Consider the following 17617-nt stretch of genomic DNA (forward strand, 5'->3'; position numbering starts at 1 on the left):
TATTATCATCACTGGTGCCGATTGCAGCATTTTTAATTACCAAGTAATAAAAATAGTTTAACATCAATTAAAACATTCTAGCTGACGAGATAAATCCACGTAAAATTACATTAATTGTGGGAAAAGTATATTTTGCTATCAAAGTCGCGACTTTTGACAATCGGCAAAACGTCCAAAATCGTCGCCAATATTCTTCCAAACCAAATGACCAAAAGTAAAAAAAAAGCACATTTTTTTAATTACTATTTTTTTATAACATTTAGTCGCTTTCATGTTTACGCTCTGTTGTTTTGCCAATCTCAGCCTTTCGAATTCGAAGGAACGCCTACCTGCTTGCATGCACTTCTGTTCACTGCAGGGCGTTTCGTGGGCGTTGGAAGCCGCTGAAGCATTAGTGAGTTGTAGTATGCGTATACGAGCGAACGAAAGCACTACGTGTTTTCGTTAGTTTTGCGTGTTCCACACTGCGCGTGCGCGGAGCCGAAAATTGCGGTCTTGGATACCGCATGGCGATAAGGCGCACGCGCCAACGTGGGGCACGCAACTCTAACGCAAACGCACACCACTTGCGTTTGCTTCTATGCGCAATACTAAAACTCTCCAGTAAGGTAGGATCCCGTACCGGCTGCAGCACTACGTTGGGAGAATAAATAAAGTGTGTCAGGGCATATTACATGAATATGTGTGTGTGTGTGTGCTTATTTTGTTTCCTACGATAATAAACTGCAACAATCGCGAGTGTACATATTTTATTGCAAGCAGCAAATTTCGCGGTCCCCATGTGGCTCACGAAGACGGAAAGGACGCCGACAGCCGACGTACAGGGTCTTCGAAGAGAAAGTGACGACGTCTTCGAAGAAACGTCAGACGAGAGGTCCCAGAGAGGCATTCTGGTTGGTGGAGCAGGGCATCCGGAACACGTTACTGTAGCTCCCGAACCACTTGTTGGCGACTGCACAACAAAATGAAACGCAGACTTCACGAAGGGTGAACGCAACCCAACGCATGACGGCACGCTTATTCGCTAGTACAATGCGCGGAAGCCCCACTAAAATATATATTGGGTTCAATTATGCTTTGCATGTGAACGTACCTTACTTACTCTTACCTTACAGAGCACGCGTTATCTAAACAAACAAAACATCCCAGATAACAACAATCACCATTATATTATTGATAGGCAAAAGCATGAGGTGAGGACACTTAATGATTACCATTGTTGTACGGCGTTTACTAAAAGTAATCGCGTCACTTGTAACCGATTACTTTCTGGAGTAATTTTGTCATTATTTGATTACATTTGTAAAGAAGTGGTCTAAAGAGTAACTGTATTGCTTTTGGCGGTACTAAAATTATTTTAGCCGTTACTATTTTCCCCTTCCTCTTTTAGTGGCACACTTTGTACAAGTTTCCTACTAAAGAAGCCTCGATCCAAGTCTACAACAGGGCGATGGTTTACCGAAATCGGTAAACTAGAGGGGCGATGCAATGATTTTTGCACTTTACGCGAATACAGCTTTGAACGAATCACTGGCGTTAATGACCTGTGAAACACCCGCTCGATTTTCACCACATGCAATCGAAGCCGTCGAAAAAATTCAAGAAAACAGGGAAAGGCTAACCCCCTCAACTTTGCACCCAGAGCAAGCGACCCCGTGATATGGAGCCGATTATAGTCCGCCAATGTTGATCATAGCCACGGGCTGGGATTGGCAAGGCGCAGGACAAGCGCCGAGTTCCAGACATTGTTATGGTTCGGTTATTGTCGTCATTGTAGCGATTGGACACAGGCCACTCACTACCCGAATGCTTGTCAAGCTACTGATTATCACGAGCCCAAATCGAGTGCCCACGCAATGCTCGGGTCCAATCTTTGAGCCGCATTCAAGTATCGTCCCTGGAGGATACTGCGATCTGCCAGTTACGTCATCAAGTTTTGCGCAAGACATTTTGAATTAGAACGCTCACTTTTGTCATTGAAATTTAGTGCTGGGAAGTACTTTAAGTACATTGTAGTCAAAGTAGGTTTAGAAGATTTGTAGTTTACTTGATGTACATTCTCTGAGTATGTACTTGTACTTAAAGTATATCTTTTCTGGTAATTTTCGAGGAAAGTAGAACTCCCGACTTCAGAGTACAGTCCCCCAATCTGGTCTCGGTGAAATTTAGCTCTTTCAAGAACTACGCGCTCGTGTCCTTGACATTCGCAGTACTGTACACAACTTCTGAGGTCGAGTATAAGAGTTCACCAATCTTTAACAAAATATGGCTTACAGACGTGTGAAAATGCACTATCGTCCTTCCAGACGTCATTAAATCATTTTTCTGAGTGAAGTAATGGCGGCTATAAGACCGATACAAATAATTTCCTTTTTAGTTGATTGTGTTGAATAGTTCGTAAGAGAAAGTAAAACAACTACTCTGTGGCCACTTACTTCATCCAAAATTTGTCGACATTTCCTAAAATTACTGATGCACCCACGTTGCCACTGGGGAAATTCGTAGAGCCCTGCATATCCTCAGATATCCGCAGTAAACTGACGGATGCGGATAAAAATGAATCAGATTTGGCGGATTGCGAATCAGATTCGGATTCCAAGGGCTGCGGATGCAGATCGGATACGGATATTCGTGTGTCCGGATCTACATTTTTTGCCAAGGCGGTCCATAAACGTGTACGGCCGCACAGTGGAGAAAGAATTAGTGAGTGATACTATGAAATTCATCATGAAATGTATAGCGAGAAAAAACTACCCTCTTAGATAAAAGGTGCCAATCGGGGAAAAAATTGTTCTTTACGTAAAGCAAGATATGATTGTCATCAAAGGTCGCTTTATAACGTTCTATCCCGCCGAAAATGCTGTCCCTAAAAAAAGTCAAGAATACAAGAACATCTGTTGTCCCGGTAAAGCGTTTCTTGTTTGGCAGGGAAAGAGCAGCAAACATTATTTGAGCAAAGAAAACCCAAAACGTAGAAGCCACAAGAAAGTGGAAGTAACCTGCATGTGGCTTCTTCTCAGAATCCAATCCTCTGGAGTGGTGGAACTCGCGCCAGTACGAGTTTCCACACCTCATTCTTGCAGCAGAATTCGTGCATGCCACCCCAGCATCAAGTGCACCAACGGAGAGAGATTTCTCAGTAGCGGGTATGAATTTTAAAGGGGTAAACCAGTCTGAATCCGACCATGTTGACAACATTCGGTTTCTTCTACACGGCAACCTCGACAAGGGAAAGGTTGCGTGCGTGTGTATTTCCTTTTCATGACAGTTGGCATTGAGTTGTTTTTGAGAATATGGTTCCGAGCATGCAGCTGGGGGTTCGCGTTTAAAAGTGAACCTGTAGGAGGTGTTGCATTGTGATATTTTCTCAGTGGTGTACTCGCGCCTTACCACATATAAGCGAGTACTCTGCTGCGGTGAGTGAGCGCCTTTCCTTTCCCTTTTTTATAGTATGTCCTGAATAAAAGGACACAATAGTCTCTCCTTTGTTAACTTCATGTTTATAAAATATGCGTCTGCTTGAAGTGGGCTTTACAAAAAAAAGAAAAAAAGAAGGAAAGTAAATATTACAATTTCCTTCCTTTTGAGCGCCTCTTCTGGACGGAGTGTCAGTGTCATGGACCCTCAAGAAGACGATCTCATAACTGCGATCATGTTTCAAGCGATGCGAAGTGTCTCTGGAAGGATGATCGTTTATTTTATAAATACGATAAAATAGAATACCATAAAATGACTTTCACCGTTATTCTGACACGAAGAGCTTTCTGTACAAAGGTAAGCAGACGACTTATAAAATACCATCCAGATGCTTTTTTTTTTTTCATTTTTATTCATGCGTGATTTTATGGTATAAAATGAATGTGCGGATTAAGGGTCGAATGTTTTTCCGAATTTTACGGATGCGGTTCAGATTCAGATACAAAGTCTGCGGATGCGGATCGGATGATCAAACTGTTGCCCGCGCAGGGCTCTACACATCAGTTTAAAAAAAATAACACTGTATAGTGCATTGGAAGGACATCATGAAAGATTGTGTTAAAAAGTACTACCTTGAAAGTACGATGCATTTACGGCACTTTACTTCAAGTGCATTGTGCCCTGTGTACATACTACCCTACTTCAAGTACATAATCTCTCATTTACTTCGTACTTTACCTCAAGTGCTTTTTAGGCGTGCTTTACCCAACACTGTTGAAATTACACCGCAACAAGAAGTTTCTTGGCCAGTAGCGTTGCGTGCGAGTATCCTTGACTCCCACTAGAGCCACTAAGTTCGGGTAAAGTGAAAAACTTTTTATTGAATTTCGTTGCATCACCCCTACAGCGCACACTCAGCTCGACGCGTGTGGACCAAAAGCTCGCGCTGCAGAACCCAGGGATCCTGGGTTCGAGCCCCATCCCCGCCCGTTTCGATATGGATGAGCATCGTGCCGGCGTGCGGTCGTGTATCACTACTGCGTGGTGCACGTTAAAGACCCCAGGCTAGCGGTTGTACTGCACTGGCTAAATTGCTCATCTACAGCTGAGACACCAGACGCCCACTGAGGCAGACTAACTTCCGGCTGCATAAACATACACACAACAATTGGCTTGCTTTAGAAAAGATAGCTATTAGCCCCGAGAGCGAACACAAGCGTCGCTGCGGTCGCCGCGCCCTGATTGGGTGAGGCGTACCGTGACGTCAGGGCGATGACTCCGCTCCGCGATCTCGCATCGGCTCGCTTCCCAGCACCGGTTTCCTGGTTCGGTGTTGTGTGCCGCAAGCTCTTCGAGGAGCTGGACTTCGTTTACCCGGTGTACCGTTGAGTTAGGCCGATATTGACGTGCTTCCGTACATTTTATAAGGCTGCTTGTCCCTTTTACCTTTAAAATTGGGTTACAAATCCCGAAAGCTATCGGCGGAGGCAATTCCGCCGATGAACCTCCCCGCCCGTCCACACGACACAAGGCAATTTTTGCGAAGGATCGGTGGAGCGGTGGCGCAAGTGTTTCAGACGCTTGAATTCTGTCCCTTGCATGTTCATGATTTGGGACGATATTACATCCCGCTTTCAAGGCATTTGAAGTGGCATTTATATCATGGGCCTTTGGGTGGTCGGCAAATTAGCTTGGGACTCCGACTTTGCGCTGCCGCTCTGCATACGCTGGTTCGCAGATGTTTTAAAGGCCCTGCTTCTGATTATCTTTGAAGTGCTCATAGCACAGGGTTGTTTTACATAAATGTAGCTTCTTCGTAAATTAATTATATAGTTTATACACGTTTGCAGGCAGGCATATTTCTTAGAAGATGCACAATTACTAGAAATTAGTTTGTATGGTAGCAGCAAAAACGGCCGAATTGCCGCAGTTGCCTGTATGATTTGTATTGAACTGCCCAAAATATGCACAGCAATAGTGCCGTAATTTGGAATGTTTATACTTTTTCTGACATTTTTATTCCAGCCTTGGATATTCGGAAAATACACCATTTAGTCTGAATTGTCATTTCCAATTAAAAGAGACACTGCTGCAGGTATCCAAAAGCTTCCTCAGCCTCTAAACTCCCTACAGCTGGACTCTCTGACAACAGTAGAAAACAGGAGTAAAAGCAAGCATTCGAACATCTTTCCAGTGGTAGTTGCAGCACTAGTAGCACAAAATGCATGTGGAACCCGTGAAGGGCGACAGTCTGCGTGAGAAAAGGGTCTGGTATTTTAGCTTCAGGACAATTCGATTTAAGTAAAATCTCAATTTTAGGGCTTAACGGACTAATAATGAGGTAGACACCTTCGCTTACGTTTGTTATACATTACTTGAGGGTTGATATAAACAAGTCCACTGATATCACCCGTGTAGTCCATTGAAATACTATCCGAATCCAGCAAAGGTCAAATGCGAGCAATGTATATAATAAATGTTTCTTGTTTTTTTTACTTTGCCCCTGCACTTGAGCTGTCTTACTTGTGATTATCTCCCCATTGCCCAGGATATACAGGGTGTCACAAAAGAAAATTTACACAATCTTTTTTACCGCAAAAAGAAACTAGGCATCGCCGAACGCTCATTCTCCGCCCAAAGGTAGAGCCAGAGGTCACAACCAGATGCCAAAGTTTCAGCCCGATCCGATAACTTAATCAAAAGTTATAAGTTATTTTCTGAAAATTTCAATGGGAAAATGGCGGCGGACGGAGTTTTCAAACACATGGGGCTCTATGGCACCAGAAACCGAAACCGGGCCGAAATGGGCCCCATTTTCCCATTGAACTTTTCAGAAAATCACTTATAACTTTTGATTAAGTTATCGGAGCGGGCTGAAACTTTGGCGTGTGGTTGTGACCTCTAGCTCTACCTTTGGGCGGAGAATGAGCGTTCGGCGATGCCTAGTTTATTTTTGCGGTAAAAAAGAGCGTGTAAATTTTCTTTTGTGACACCCTGTATGTATTTAGCATGCTGCCCGAGCAGCATGCAGCTTTTCTGCTTCGGCGATCTTGTTTAAAAACGAAGATAGAAAACAAAAAATAGTATTAATAAACTGCCAATTCATTCAGACCATCAGCAGCATTTATTGCGCGAGATGTAAATCTATAGTGATGCTCCTGCAATTGCGGCCGTATTTCTTTATTTTTATATACCAGCTGCGATTCATGCGTTGCCTGCCCTGTCAACCATGCTTAAAATGTTGGTTGAAGTTTCGCCTGTAGCTATAGGCCATACCTGAATAAAGGCACATAAAAATATTTACACTTCCTACGAAAAACACGCCAAAAAAAATTAAATAGAAACGAGCGCGCCGACAGCTGACGTCGTCACAGCCTCCACAGGGCGAGCGGGACGAGCCGGGGAAAACTTCTCTCCTCGCCGTGACGTCACCCCCGCTTGCCGTATGGGGGCGCCACGCGAACTTCTCGGGGCTAATAGTCGGTTGCAACCTAAGAACGAAGGGCGAGGGTAAGACGGGCCGGCGAGGAGGAAGCAGGCGGAACGCTAAAGAGAGAAGGAGGTTTCCCCCTCTCTTCTCCAGCGTTCCGTCGGCTTCCTCCTCCCCGGCCCGTCTTACCCTCGCCCTTCGTTCTTAGGTTGCTACCGACTATAGTTTATAATTCGGCGATCCTAATCCAATAATGGACAGTACGAAGGGACCGTTTTTAAACTAGCCAAAAAATCTGTCGCTTTGAAAATCTGAATTGGGGCAGTAACGACAGTTACTTTTTAGGTAACGGGCAATTACTTTTCTTCTCAGCTATATTCAAATAGTTGAACTGAATATTTTTTAACCCAGAGTAATTGAAATTGTAAACGATTTGTTTTTAGAGTAATGTGTACGAGACTGATCACCATACGCACTAAAATACTAAAATTATTACTGCCAAAGAAGCTTTCGAGTTTCATTGTTTAAATCAAGCTTTCAACTTCCCACCCTACTTTTGTTCTAAAATGAGTAGAACATAAGTTCAACTTATCACGCAGCGAGCACAAAACAGAATAAGTCGTCTGCTCGGTGCGCCTACAGCTAGATGGCGCCACAACTTACACTTACCACTAACTCGGTCGTCTGCGAACATGCCCGCCGTTGACTTTAGAAAATTTCTTGCTATCATTTTTTACTGGAACATAACTAAGCCTTGAATTTTTATAAGGTAAAATGCACCATTGCAATACACATTCCATGAAAGTTAGTGCTACCATATTTGCTCGAGTAATAACCGCACTTCTTATGGCGAAGGCTGCGTCTACTTTCCTGCACAATACACATATTGCCCATCATCGCGCACTCTATAAAAAAACACCGAATGACAAGGTAGAGAACACGATGGTCCGTAAAAATGCTGTCTGAGCAGATAGCACTTTCGCGTGAAGACGTTATCTCAGTCACGTAGAACGCTGCAATTTTTCTGTCGATCGCGGTGGTTCGCTATCCCTTGCTCCGAGGGAAAACAAATCCACAGGCTTTGCTTATAAACAGCGCGGCTATTCCTCGAGCAAGCAACGTGCAGGATCCGATTTTTCTGCGGAACGTTTTACAACGTAAGACCTTCTGGGTGCACCATAGGTAGTTTCGCCATTCAGTAACAGCAAAAGAGTATACAAAAACAAAAGTCGCCTAAGAATATTTTTAAATGACATCAAAAAGTAGTATTACTAACTGACACATTATTTTCATCGCCAGCACATACATGCCGCTACACGTTAACTATACTGACAACCCAGTTGGGAGCGGCAGGGAGCAAATCGAAACTGAAACTACACCGGAAAGCGCTTGAGTGTACACAAGGGGGTGTTACTCAAAGTGTAGATAGTCAGCGCTGTGTCTGTGCACTTCTTTTACTAGTTCTTTGTTCATTTTTTGCGCTGTTTCCGCTTTTGAAGATGATCAACCAACTCACCCAACTTACCGCCTTGTTAGAGTTAAGGCAGCTCTCCTTAGGATAGTGACATTAGGTTTTAGTTTTGGTTAACTTGTTTGTAACTCACTCCACTTGGATCCGTAGAGCACGGGACAGCCGGCATGCCAAGTGAGCAGATCTCCTTCCCAGTTGGACTTGATATTCCACCAGAACACGGCGTCTCCCTGCACAGTGGAAGTTGGTGTTAGGTCTCCTCGATAAGGAGTTGAGCAAAGGCTTGTTCACACATTTGCGTCTAAGTGTGGTATGCCGTGTCGTAACAAGACCACCTAGAAGACAAGGCCGTCTTTCCGCTCAAACGTCATCACTACTGGATACACGCAGCGCCGCTTGTAGCTGGCGTCATGGTTACCTCCAGCGCGTCTCACCGCTGCTCAACTAGCGGGACTCTAGCAGACGGGGACGCCAAGACGGAAGCGTCTGCCGCTTCACGGCCGCTCTCATAGAGCTTCAACGAGTTTGCCGCTTGGGGCGGGTCGGGCGGGGATCCTTCTAGTACGACGTCATGCGCCAGCCTTTGTCTTCGAGGTGGAACATGGTGAAAATCGCGCACAAAGAGAAGAGGACAAACGAGGAAGGAACACAGAACAGGCGTGTTCCTTCCTCGTTTGTCCTCGTCTCTTTGTGCGCGATTTTCACCATGTTCAACGTTTACCAACTCGCCCAACTTACTACTCTTCTTCGAGGTGGTATTGACCCTTTTCGCTGCGAAATGCCTGGCGTCGCGAGAATAGTCCGGTTTTCTTACGAGCTATACTTAAAGCCCGGCTAATCCATCTTTGAGAGCTGCAAACCCTCTGCCCACGTATTTTCCGAGAAATAGTGTCTGTACGTCAATTTTAATTATCGCAAAATCGCCGTTATTTTTTTACTTTACAAACATAAAGGAGGGAAGCTAGCCTACAATACAAAATGGGCCATTTGTGAACCCTCCTGCTATTTTTTACGCTCCAAAAAAAAAAAAAGATATTTGCACGTTCGAACGTCACATATCTATACGTGCGAAGAGCAGAATTCTCAATCTATATTGTAATGAAGATGACCCAGATCCTCATTTTCGCGCGCAAGAATTCTGGCGTGCCTTCTTCATCGCCGAGAGGCAGAAGGTTCTATCACTACGAACGCTTGGAGCAGGCGCGTGAACGACGAGGCCGCAACATCATAATGAACAAAAAAGTAAATCTGCACTGGCTCAGTGATTACCGTGCTTTATATAGCTCCAATGACCAAATACGGGCCATAGCCTTATATTAATAGCCACATTTGAGACCCTGGGATTCGCTGGGTCTGCATTCTTAGATCGCAGTGACTGGTTGCCATTGTACTCAACAGGAGCGCGGACACACGTAAATTTTTAGAGCGATCGGTCGTTTAAATGTATAAAGAAAATAATAATGTAACGATAAACTTCATATTCACCTTTTTGGGGCTCACCCTTACTCCGAGGCTTGGAAATACAGTGGCTCCACCCTCTTCGACGTCACTCATCTGTAACCAAGCCGAGAAAACTTTCGTCGTGTGTCAAACAAGTTGATACAAGACGTTTTTTTTTCGTTTTTTTTTTACGGCATGTCCGCATTAATTTAACAGGATGACGGATTTGAAAGATTTGTTTTTTGTCAATTATTCGCGGACAAGCACCTTTTCCCGTTGAGTTGACGGAATCTCTCGGCCGCCCTTGCTTAATCCGGCCACCACAAGGTGGAAGTCTCAAGCCGCCGTGACAATGCTAATGCATCGTGATGTCTGCAGGGAGTGTGCAGATACTGTCTGAGACATATTTCGTCTTTGTATGACGGTCTTGTCCCGCTGGTCGTACAAGGCCCGTCCGCAGACATGTTCGAAGCGTGTATATGTATGGAGCAAACGTGCATTCAGCACGCTTCAGGCATGGCTGCAGAGAATTCTGTCATCATGTCTTCTGCAAAACCCGTGTCTTTTGTACGATGCATGAGCACTGTGACTCAAGGCTTTAGAGCTCTGTCTAAATATATCGGTCCTCTGTTTGTTCGTAATGAGACAAGAAGGTAATGGTCATGGTTATGGGTGCGGTGAGGGCTGAACCTTATTATACTAATGTTTCATGATGAAAGTCGGCATATATATCACTTGTGCTGCGCGTCAATATTATTTTTTTTTCTTTTTTCATTACCACGTTGGCTTGGTGTGAACCAGTGCCGTATATTGGGAGAGTTTGGCCAGTGGATGTGGCGACGAAGGCGGCGGAGAGGAGAAAAGTATATGAAAGGTAGGAGAGCGCCGAAGGAGCGAGAGAGAAAGAAGGGAGCAGAGAGAAGACGACCGCCATTTTTTCGCAACGCTGTCGGAGAAGAGCACTGCTGAGGCTACGCGTCGTCTGCTACGGGCCGACCTCTTTTTCGCCTGAATAAAAGTTTGTGGCCATACGTCAAGAAAACTTCATTTATTAGTTTTTTAACCCACCGAGGAATATCAGTCTATAATTTCTTGCCAGAGCCAGCGATGCAAAAGGAAATAATCGAGATTTAGATGCCGATCCCATGCATTCCACCGGGAGAATTAACGAAAATGGCGGCCCTCCCCACTCAGCTGGGAGTGGCCGGAAGTTCGCGCGCATGCGCTCATGCCTCTCGCTCTGCGCCGCGTGCTGATTGGCTCACTCGGGAGGAGAGCGTTACGGCGGCGAGATCATAGACTGACCAAACTCTCCCCTTATACGGCTCTGGTGTGAACTAATTTGAAGCGGAACTGAATTGCTATAGGTAGTAGCTGGGACCATAAAAATATTGGATTACAAAGTTAATCCCTATACTCTTGCAACTTGGGTAGAGATGTTTGCAAAAAAGTCGCGCTTAAAATGTTTGTCTGGCCACCGTCGATGGAAATTACTTTGTTTGGACGCCAGTCTGTCAACAGTGGGAACGCCTTAGAGAAACTTCGCTATAAGTATGGTCGCTAAAAAGTCTGCCCAGTCTTCTGTCCACTGCCCCCGTCGGCGATTGGTGAGGAATGAAAGGGCGTGGCGGCGCTGGGAGCAATCGGAGTGCTACAATTTGGCAGTCACTAAGTTACAAATGAAATCTAGAGAAAATACGATAGACACGAGCAAATGAGCACTTCGCAGAGGAATTGCTAACACCTCCTGGTCTTCAGAAGCCTTAGCGGTTCTCGCCTTGCTGCCCTCTCGTCGTTAATTGCTTTGGTGCATAGGTGGAAAAGGAGGAGGATGAAGAACTCGAGTATACTTGTTATCGCAACAGCGCACACCTCACATCCTTACAAAGCTAAATATGTCCTTGCTAAGAAGGCAAAGCAGTCAACAATGCGTTTCTCATCATTCTTGTTGAGACTGAAGAAGGTAGTGAGGGAGGAAGGTAGCAGATACAAGAGCACGCCGATCGCGTGCAAGTGCCCCGTGCAGTTTCATCCACGGCGCTGCTATCCAGCTGCGTAGAGAGAGGCGTTCGAACGGAACACCGGCCAGTCTTTCTAAGGACCACGCTATCAGTACGGTGACTGAACTGCGTCTCTAACTAACTAAAAAAAATTGGCTTGCTTTGTATGTTTATGTCTCCTTGATGGAGATACGGCCTCAACGGGTTTATCATGTCCTAAAATGTGGTTCCCATATTTTTTGCCCAATGACGTCATATTAGTGTCGTGCTGTCCCGTGAAGCGATCCTGGTGACGGTGAAGCAGCGTTGGTGGATGTGGCAGCCGCCTGTTATGCTGCAGGTCGCTCTTTAGCTTGACGGTCTACCGAAGCTTCGACAGCCAGAAGCTGCGAAGCTGCGACGACAGCGACAGTGGCATTCTTTCGCCTTTTTGTTTCGCTATAGAACTTCGACAAAGAACCGCCAGGGTCACCAGATCCTACTGTATAACACGTGGACTCCTGTGGCGTCATTCGTTGCCACTTCAGGACCACTTCCGATGCGTGGGCTGGATAGGATGGTAAACACACCAATAGAATACGAATTTTAGGATAAATGGATGAATGCCAATGGCTGTACCCTTTATAACGGTTTCAGTTGAATACCCGTGTTGTCAGTTTTAGCCTTTGCCTGAACGGAGCAGGAGCCCAGAATAAAGTACACAGTTAAAAAAAAATACTTATGAAGATTAGAAGTTCGGTATTTAACAGTTGCGAATGTTGTACAACTGATACTGTCAGGAGACGTCCGAAAGTATAAAAAAAGATCAAAGAGGCACTTACGTAAATCATAAGCGTCGCCACTCGGTCCCCGAAAAGTCTCTAAAAGTAAATAAGTAAATATAATTTGTTACCATCAAAGTTCTTTCACAACAGGTTATATATATATATATATATATCGCAGTGTGAATATATCGCAGTGAAATTCACACTGCGATAAATATATATCGCAGTGTGAATTTCAATTGCCTCAGCGTTACAGAAAAAGAGTAAACATATATATATATATATATATATATATATATATATATATATATATATATATATATATATATATATATATATATATATATATATATATATATATATGTTTACTCTTTTTCTGTAACGCTGAGGCAATTGAAATTCACACTGCGATACCGCAGTCGAAACCGGTCACTAAAGCTTGTAAAACAAAGGAGCACAAATTAAAATAAAAAAGTAACTCATATTTGTTTACTAGATAATACAATTATCACCACGAAAAGTGAGCGGTCTAGGGGCCAACATCTTTTGCGTAATAAGAACGACTTGACGCGCGTGGCCTCAGAATTTTCACTTTGGAATTGAAAGGGAGTAGATGGTGCCGTCTACCGCCGTGGATGTCAGCCTTCGAGACAGCGGAGAAAGCCGTGTTTGCTGTATTGGCAAATCCGGTATTTCGGCGCGCCCGTGACAGCTGACGCACCACTCTAGGCGTGCTGCCTAAGGCAAATGTATTGAGTAGAGTGTGTTCTCATGGCAAGGTACTTGAGTAACTGTAGAACCTATAGGTTAACTCCTCAGAGATCCCAATGCTTTAAGTGATTCAAGCAATCAGCACCGGAAGAACACGAAGCGGCGACCATTGAAAGTATTCTTTTTCTTTTTTGGGGAGGGGAAGGGGGGGGGGGGGGTCAGCGAAGAAGAGACCAGGTCTAGGACGTGTTTCGGAAGGGGCCGCGGCGCCCCACTGTCGCTGGCTTCCGGAACGTTTTCTTGCGGTCGTCTTTTTTTATTTTTTTACTAGTGGACCGTTGGTCTATATTAGTGTTCTGGCGTCGCACTACCTGGCCTGCTATACATTGCTTTCATATTACGTCGCCGTACCATGCTGGCGGTTTCTTCGCTTGTTCACGCAGGGAAAAAAAAGGATTGTTTGAAATATATGGTGCAGAAGGCAAGCGATGCTATACTCCGTTTCACCTTAAGTCCAGGTGCAACCGGGGCTGCTGATGGAACAAATCAGACAGCGTCAAGAGCGCACCATCATGGTGTTCGTCATGTCCATATACGTGTCGTATCAGCGATGATGCAATCACAAACAGAAAATGCCTAGTGACTTGCGCTGATTAGACGCTGCTAGATAGTTCCCATTAGCTCGTAGCGTCGGCTGTGTCTGGACTTCAGCCGAAGCGAAGTATAGATTAACTCAGCTGTAGAACTTCCGTGGAAAGAGTAGCGCCCCCTTCTCCCCCCCGCCCCCCTTCAGTTTGGCTCCCGTGTTTTGAAGCTCCATCTATATTTTCGTTTTAATACTGCGTGTTCCAAAGAGCACAGCAAAGCACCCCCTAGGCTTCAAAACATATGTGTCCCATAGAATACTCTAAAGTTACCAGAGAGGCAGTGAACAAAACGGTGGCACATCGAACGACGGGGGGTGGGCCGTGGGAGATGTAAAATAATTCTAGCTAAGCAGAGACTGACATAAGACTCTTGTCTATATACAAAAAAGAAGGAGGTAAAAAGGCAGCTGCTTGCGCTCGGTCATCAGTCGACGAATAGAGTGCTTCAATGTGCAACAGGGGGGAGAGGCGGTGTACTGCTCGGGGCAGCAGCGTTTATGGGCAGTTCTCTAACTGAACAAATATAGTAACGTTGGCAGAAGGTAAGCGCTCACCAGCAAGGCCACCACAATAACGGCTGATATGACGTCAGTGAAAACAATGTATAGACGCTTTGCACACACGCCCGATTACAGCCGCCATTCCTGACCTTCTCTTGTCTTGCCGAGATACCAAGCCACTGAAGCGGGCTCTGACGAGCCTCCACAAATGCCAATGCCGGGGAGAAGGCCACGGCCGGATCTAAAATGACAATAACCTGTCCTGCCGCGGTAAGAAAGGAGCGAAGTGATTAAAATAAAATGAAATAAAAACTGAAAGTCGGCTATGGCGGCGTCCATGCGAAGCGGCTGCAAAGTGTCTCTAGAAGGTATTCAGTTTTCGTCGTCAGAGCGAACTGCGGGTACAGCAACTTACCGTCTTCCATGAACAACAGCTCTGACGCAAAGGTAAGGGGGTGAGCGCGTGGCTTTTGAAAGTGTCTTCTATGTGCGAGTACTCATGAAAGCTAAAGTCGCTGTATCCTGGGAAAGTGGCGTCATTGCCTTCCTTACCTGCTAGCCAGACACAAACAGGAAATAACATACCGACGACCAAAACATCATAAGGCAATATGCTGATCAATCTCTGTTGTAAAATCATTCAAAGCAGAAGGCCACAAAGGTAGCCTTCACTATGACGGGCTTCATGTGGATGATACAGTCCATGCCTGGGAAGAAGCGAATTTACGACTGGAACAAGTCCAACTAACTAATTTCCGATCGGAACAAGGTCCCCTGTCCAGCTCGCCACAAACATTCTCCTGAAACGAATTCACAAAAACTACACGTCATATTGCAAAACATCCCAATTAGAAGATTTGCTCTTCCTGTATGATCCTCACATCTTGGCTATTACAGAAACGTGGCTCTCACCAAATATAATCGACTCCACAATCATCCTTCCTTCCGACAAAAATAGTACGCCGAGATCGCAAAGGACTCGGGGGTGGCGAGGCAATCATTGTTAAAAAAAAAAGAAGTTAACTACGTTCAACTTGAAGACATTCCCGAACACGAAAACATTCGGTGCAAAATCAGCTCTCCGAAATATTCCACTTCGTCTGGCGTCGTTTAGAGACCTCGCAAAGTCCCTCTGTCATTTATGGAACCCGTGTCGGGCCATCCAGAATACACACTCACACCTGATCAATGATTCGTACTCACAGGCGATTTTAACCTGCCGAGCATCGACTGGAACACATTAGCTACCCCGGGACCACACGACGTTGACCCCCAGAGCACGCCTTCTTCTGGATTCTGCGTTATTTCATGGCCTTAAACACCTGTCACTCTTCCTACACCCGAGTCACCGACACAATCCACTCAATTCTAAACCTTATCTTCACAAAACAAATTACAAAATATTGCACTTTCACTAGCAAGGACGGCATTGCCGTTCATAAACTGATTCATTTGAGTTCAAATATTCGTAACAATAAGACAACGGCTTTAGTTTAAACTTTTACTGATTTCAGAGCCTCAGATGATATATATGTTCTCGAATGTTTGCATTTTTTTTGCCGGTTTTTAACGTGGTGGTGAAGTTTCACTCCCTTGAGACTAGTTCAAATCCGTCTCATGACTTGTATCAATAGGTCTGTTCCCACCCGTCAAAAACGAACTAAAAGGCGCAATCCATAGATCAATCTAGAGATAATTCACCTAAAGCGGCGAGTGACACAAAAACGTAAGAGCAAATATAAAAATAACTCGGAGGTAAACGCCCTCAATCACTATCGTCTGTGTAAGCTACGCACCACACGAGACAAATTTTACGGCTAAACTTTTACCACTTTTCAGTAGAAATCCCGGCAAAACTTTTGGCGACTACAATCTGACTCTAAGACCAACTAAGGATAGACGGTGCTATAACTTCCTACCTTAAAAACAATGCAACTAAATTCAATGTCAGTTTTCATAGAGCCTTTACAAAACCGAAATATCTTACCATTCAAAATGGACATTATGTAGCTTCACCGGGTCGTGGTTCAATGCCTGACGTAATACTACGTCGTGAGGGCATATTTTCACTACTGTTGTATAAGCCAAATCAAAGCCCACAAATAATCCGGTGCTGACGGTAGAACGAATGATTTTCTACGGCGGTATTCTGAGATGATTTCCGAGAACCTTTACGTGCGCTCAGTGCCTCCCTCAACCAGAGTTGTCTGCCGAATCATTGGCTAATCGCTAGGGTGTTCCCTGTATTTAAAACGGGCGACAAATTAGACTTTGGGGATTACAGATCTATATCCTGAATACGTATATGCTGCAATTTTTTTGATCATATAAAATGCTCATCACGTTTTATACTACTTGGAGTAAATTAACTTTTTCTTCAAAAATCAACACGGATTCCGGACTCTAAAACAACACAACTGTTATTTGTAGTCCAGGACTTCGTCGCAGCGATTGTCAAACGCCAACAGAATGATGCTATCTTTTCTTTTAGCTTTGTCAGAAGCATTCGATCGTGTGCCTTTTGATTTGCTTATTTATAAACAAAAAAAAGTGGAACTTTCTGATAGGCTTGTTCCTTGGATACTGGCATATCGTTACCATCGAAATCAAATTGTTGAATGTAACCGATCTAGGTCTGATAACCTACAGGTTTTGTCTTGTGTACCGCAAGGCTCAGTGCTTTCGCCTTTGCTATAATTTATATAAATAACATTTGCAAAAAATATTGATAAAAGTGCTGCCGTCAAATGATTTGCTGATGACTGAGCCATTTATTTTGTTATCACGAACGCTTCCTGTCAGACACTGCTGAGCGACAATCTTTGTAAACGTGCGAACTGGTGTGAACTGCAGAGTATATAAATTCACTTTTCCAAAACAGTCGCGATGATTGTATCAACAAAGAAAAATCCCTTATCGTACACTTATAGCATTGGGCTATAATGCCATTCAGACTGTTTCTTCTGTAAAATATTTGGGTCTAAAAAAAATCAGCCTTAACTGGGACGAGCGTCTAAAAATATTCACAGGGTTTCTTATGTTATCTCTAAGATGACTTGAAGGCGAAAGCCCAAGCGCCTATCTAAATATGATAGCGAATCTCCGAAGTACAGCGCGCTTTTTGACGATGCACTTTTGGTGTGGATTGATTGCTACGTTTCGTTTTGGTACCTTTCGCGTCGCCGACGTGTTGTCGCTTTAGGATCTTTGAAGGTCGACTGAACGATGAAAGATATA

The 17617-nt window shown here is 44.4% G+C and overlaps 1 protein-coding gene across 1 annotated transcript in view; it reads right to left on the reverse strand.

The window, feature by feature from the left end:
• Positions 1 to 732: 732 nt before the first annotated feature.
• Positions 733 to 17617, reverse strand: part of LOC8031201 (prolyl 4-hydroxylase subunit alpha-2) — a 48502-nt gene continuing 31617 nt past the window's right edge. Inside the window, exons 11-14 of the mRNA XM_040217595.3 lie at positions 12580 to 12618; positions 9804 to 9872; positions 8452 to 8548; positions 733 to 952 (exon numbers count right to left, since the gene is read on the reverse strand). Of these exons, the coding sequence (XP_040073529.1) occupies positions 864 to 952; positions 8452 to 8548; positions 9804 to 9872; positions 12580 to 12618 (294 nt within the window). The 3' untranslated portion in view covers positions 733 to 863. The remainder of the gene's footprint in view (positions 953 to 8451; positions 8549 to 9803; positions 9873 to 12579; positions 12619 to 17617) is intronic.

Source organism: Ixodes scapularis, unplaced genomic scaffold (assembly GCF_016920785.2).
Source record: "Ixodes scapularis isolate PalLabHiFi unplaced genomic scaffold, ASM1692078v2 PGA_scaffold8__174_contigs__length_109621045, whole genome shotgun sequence".
Classification (NCBI taxonomy): Eukaryota; Metazoa; Arthropoda; class Arachnida; order Ixodida; family Ixodidae; genus Ixodes; species Ixodes scapularis.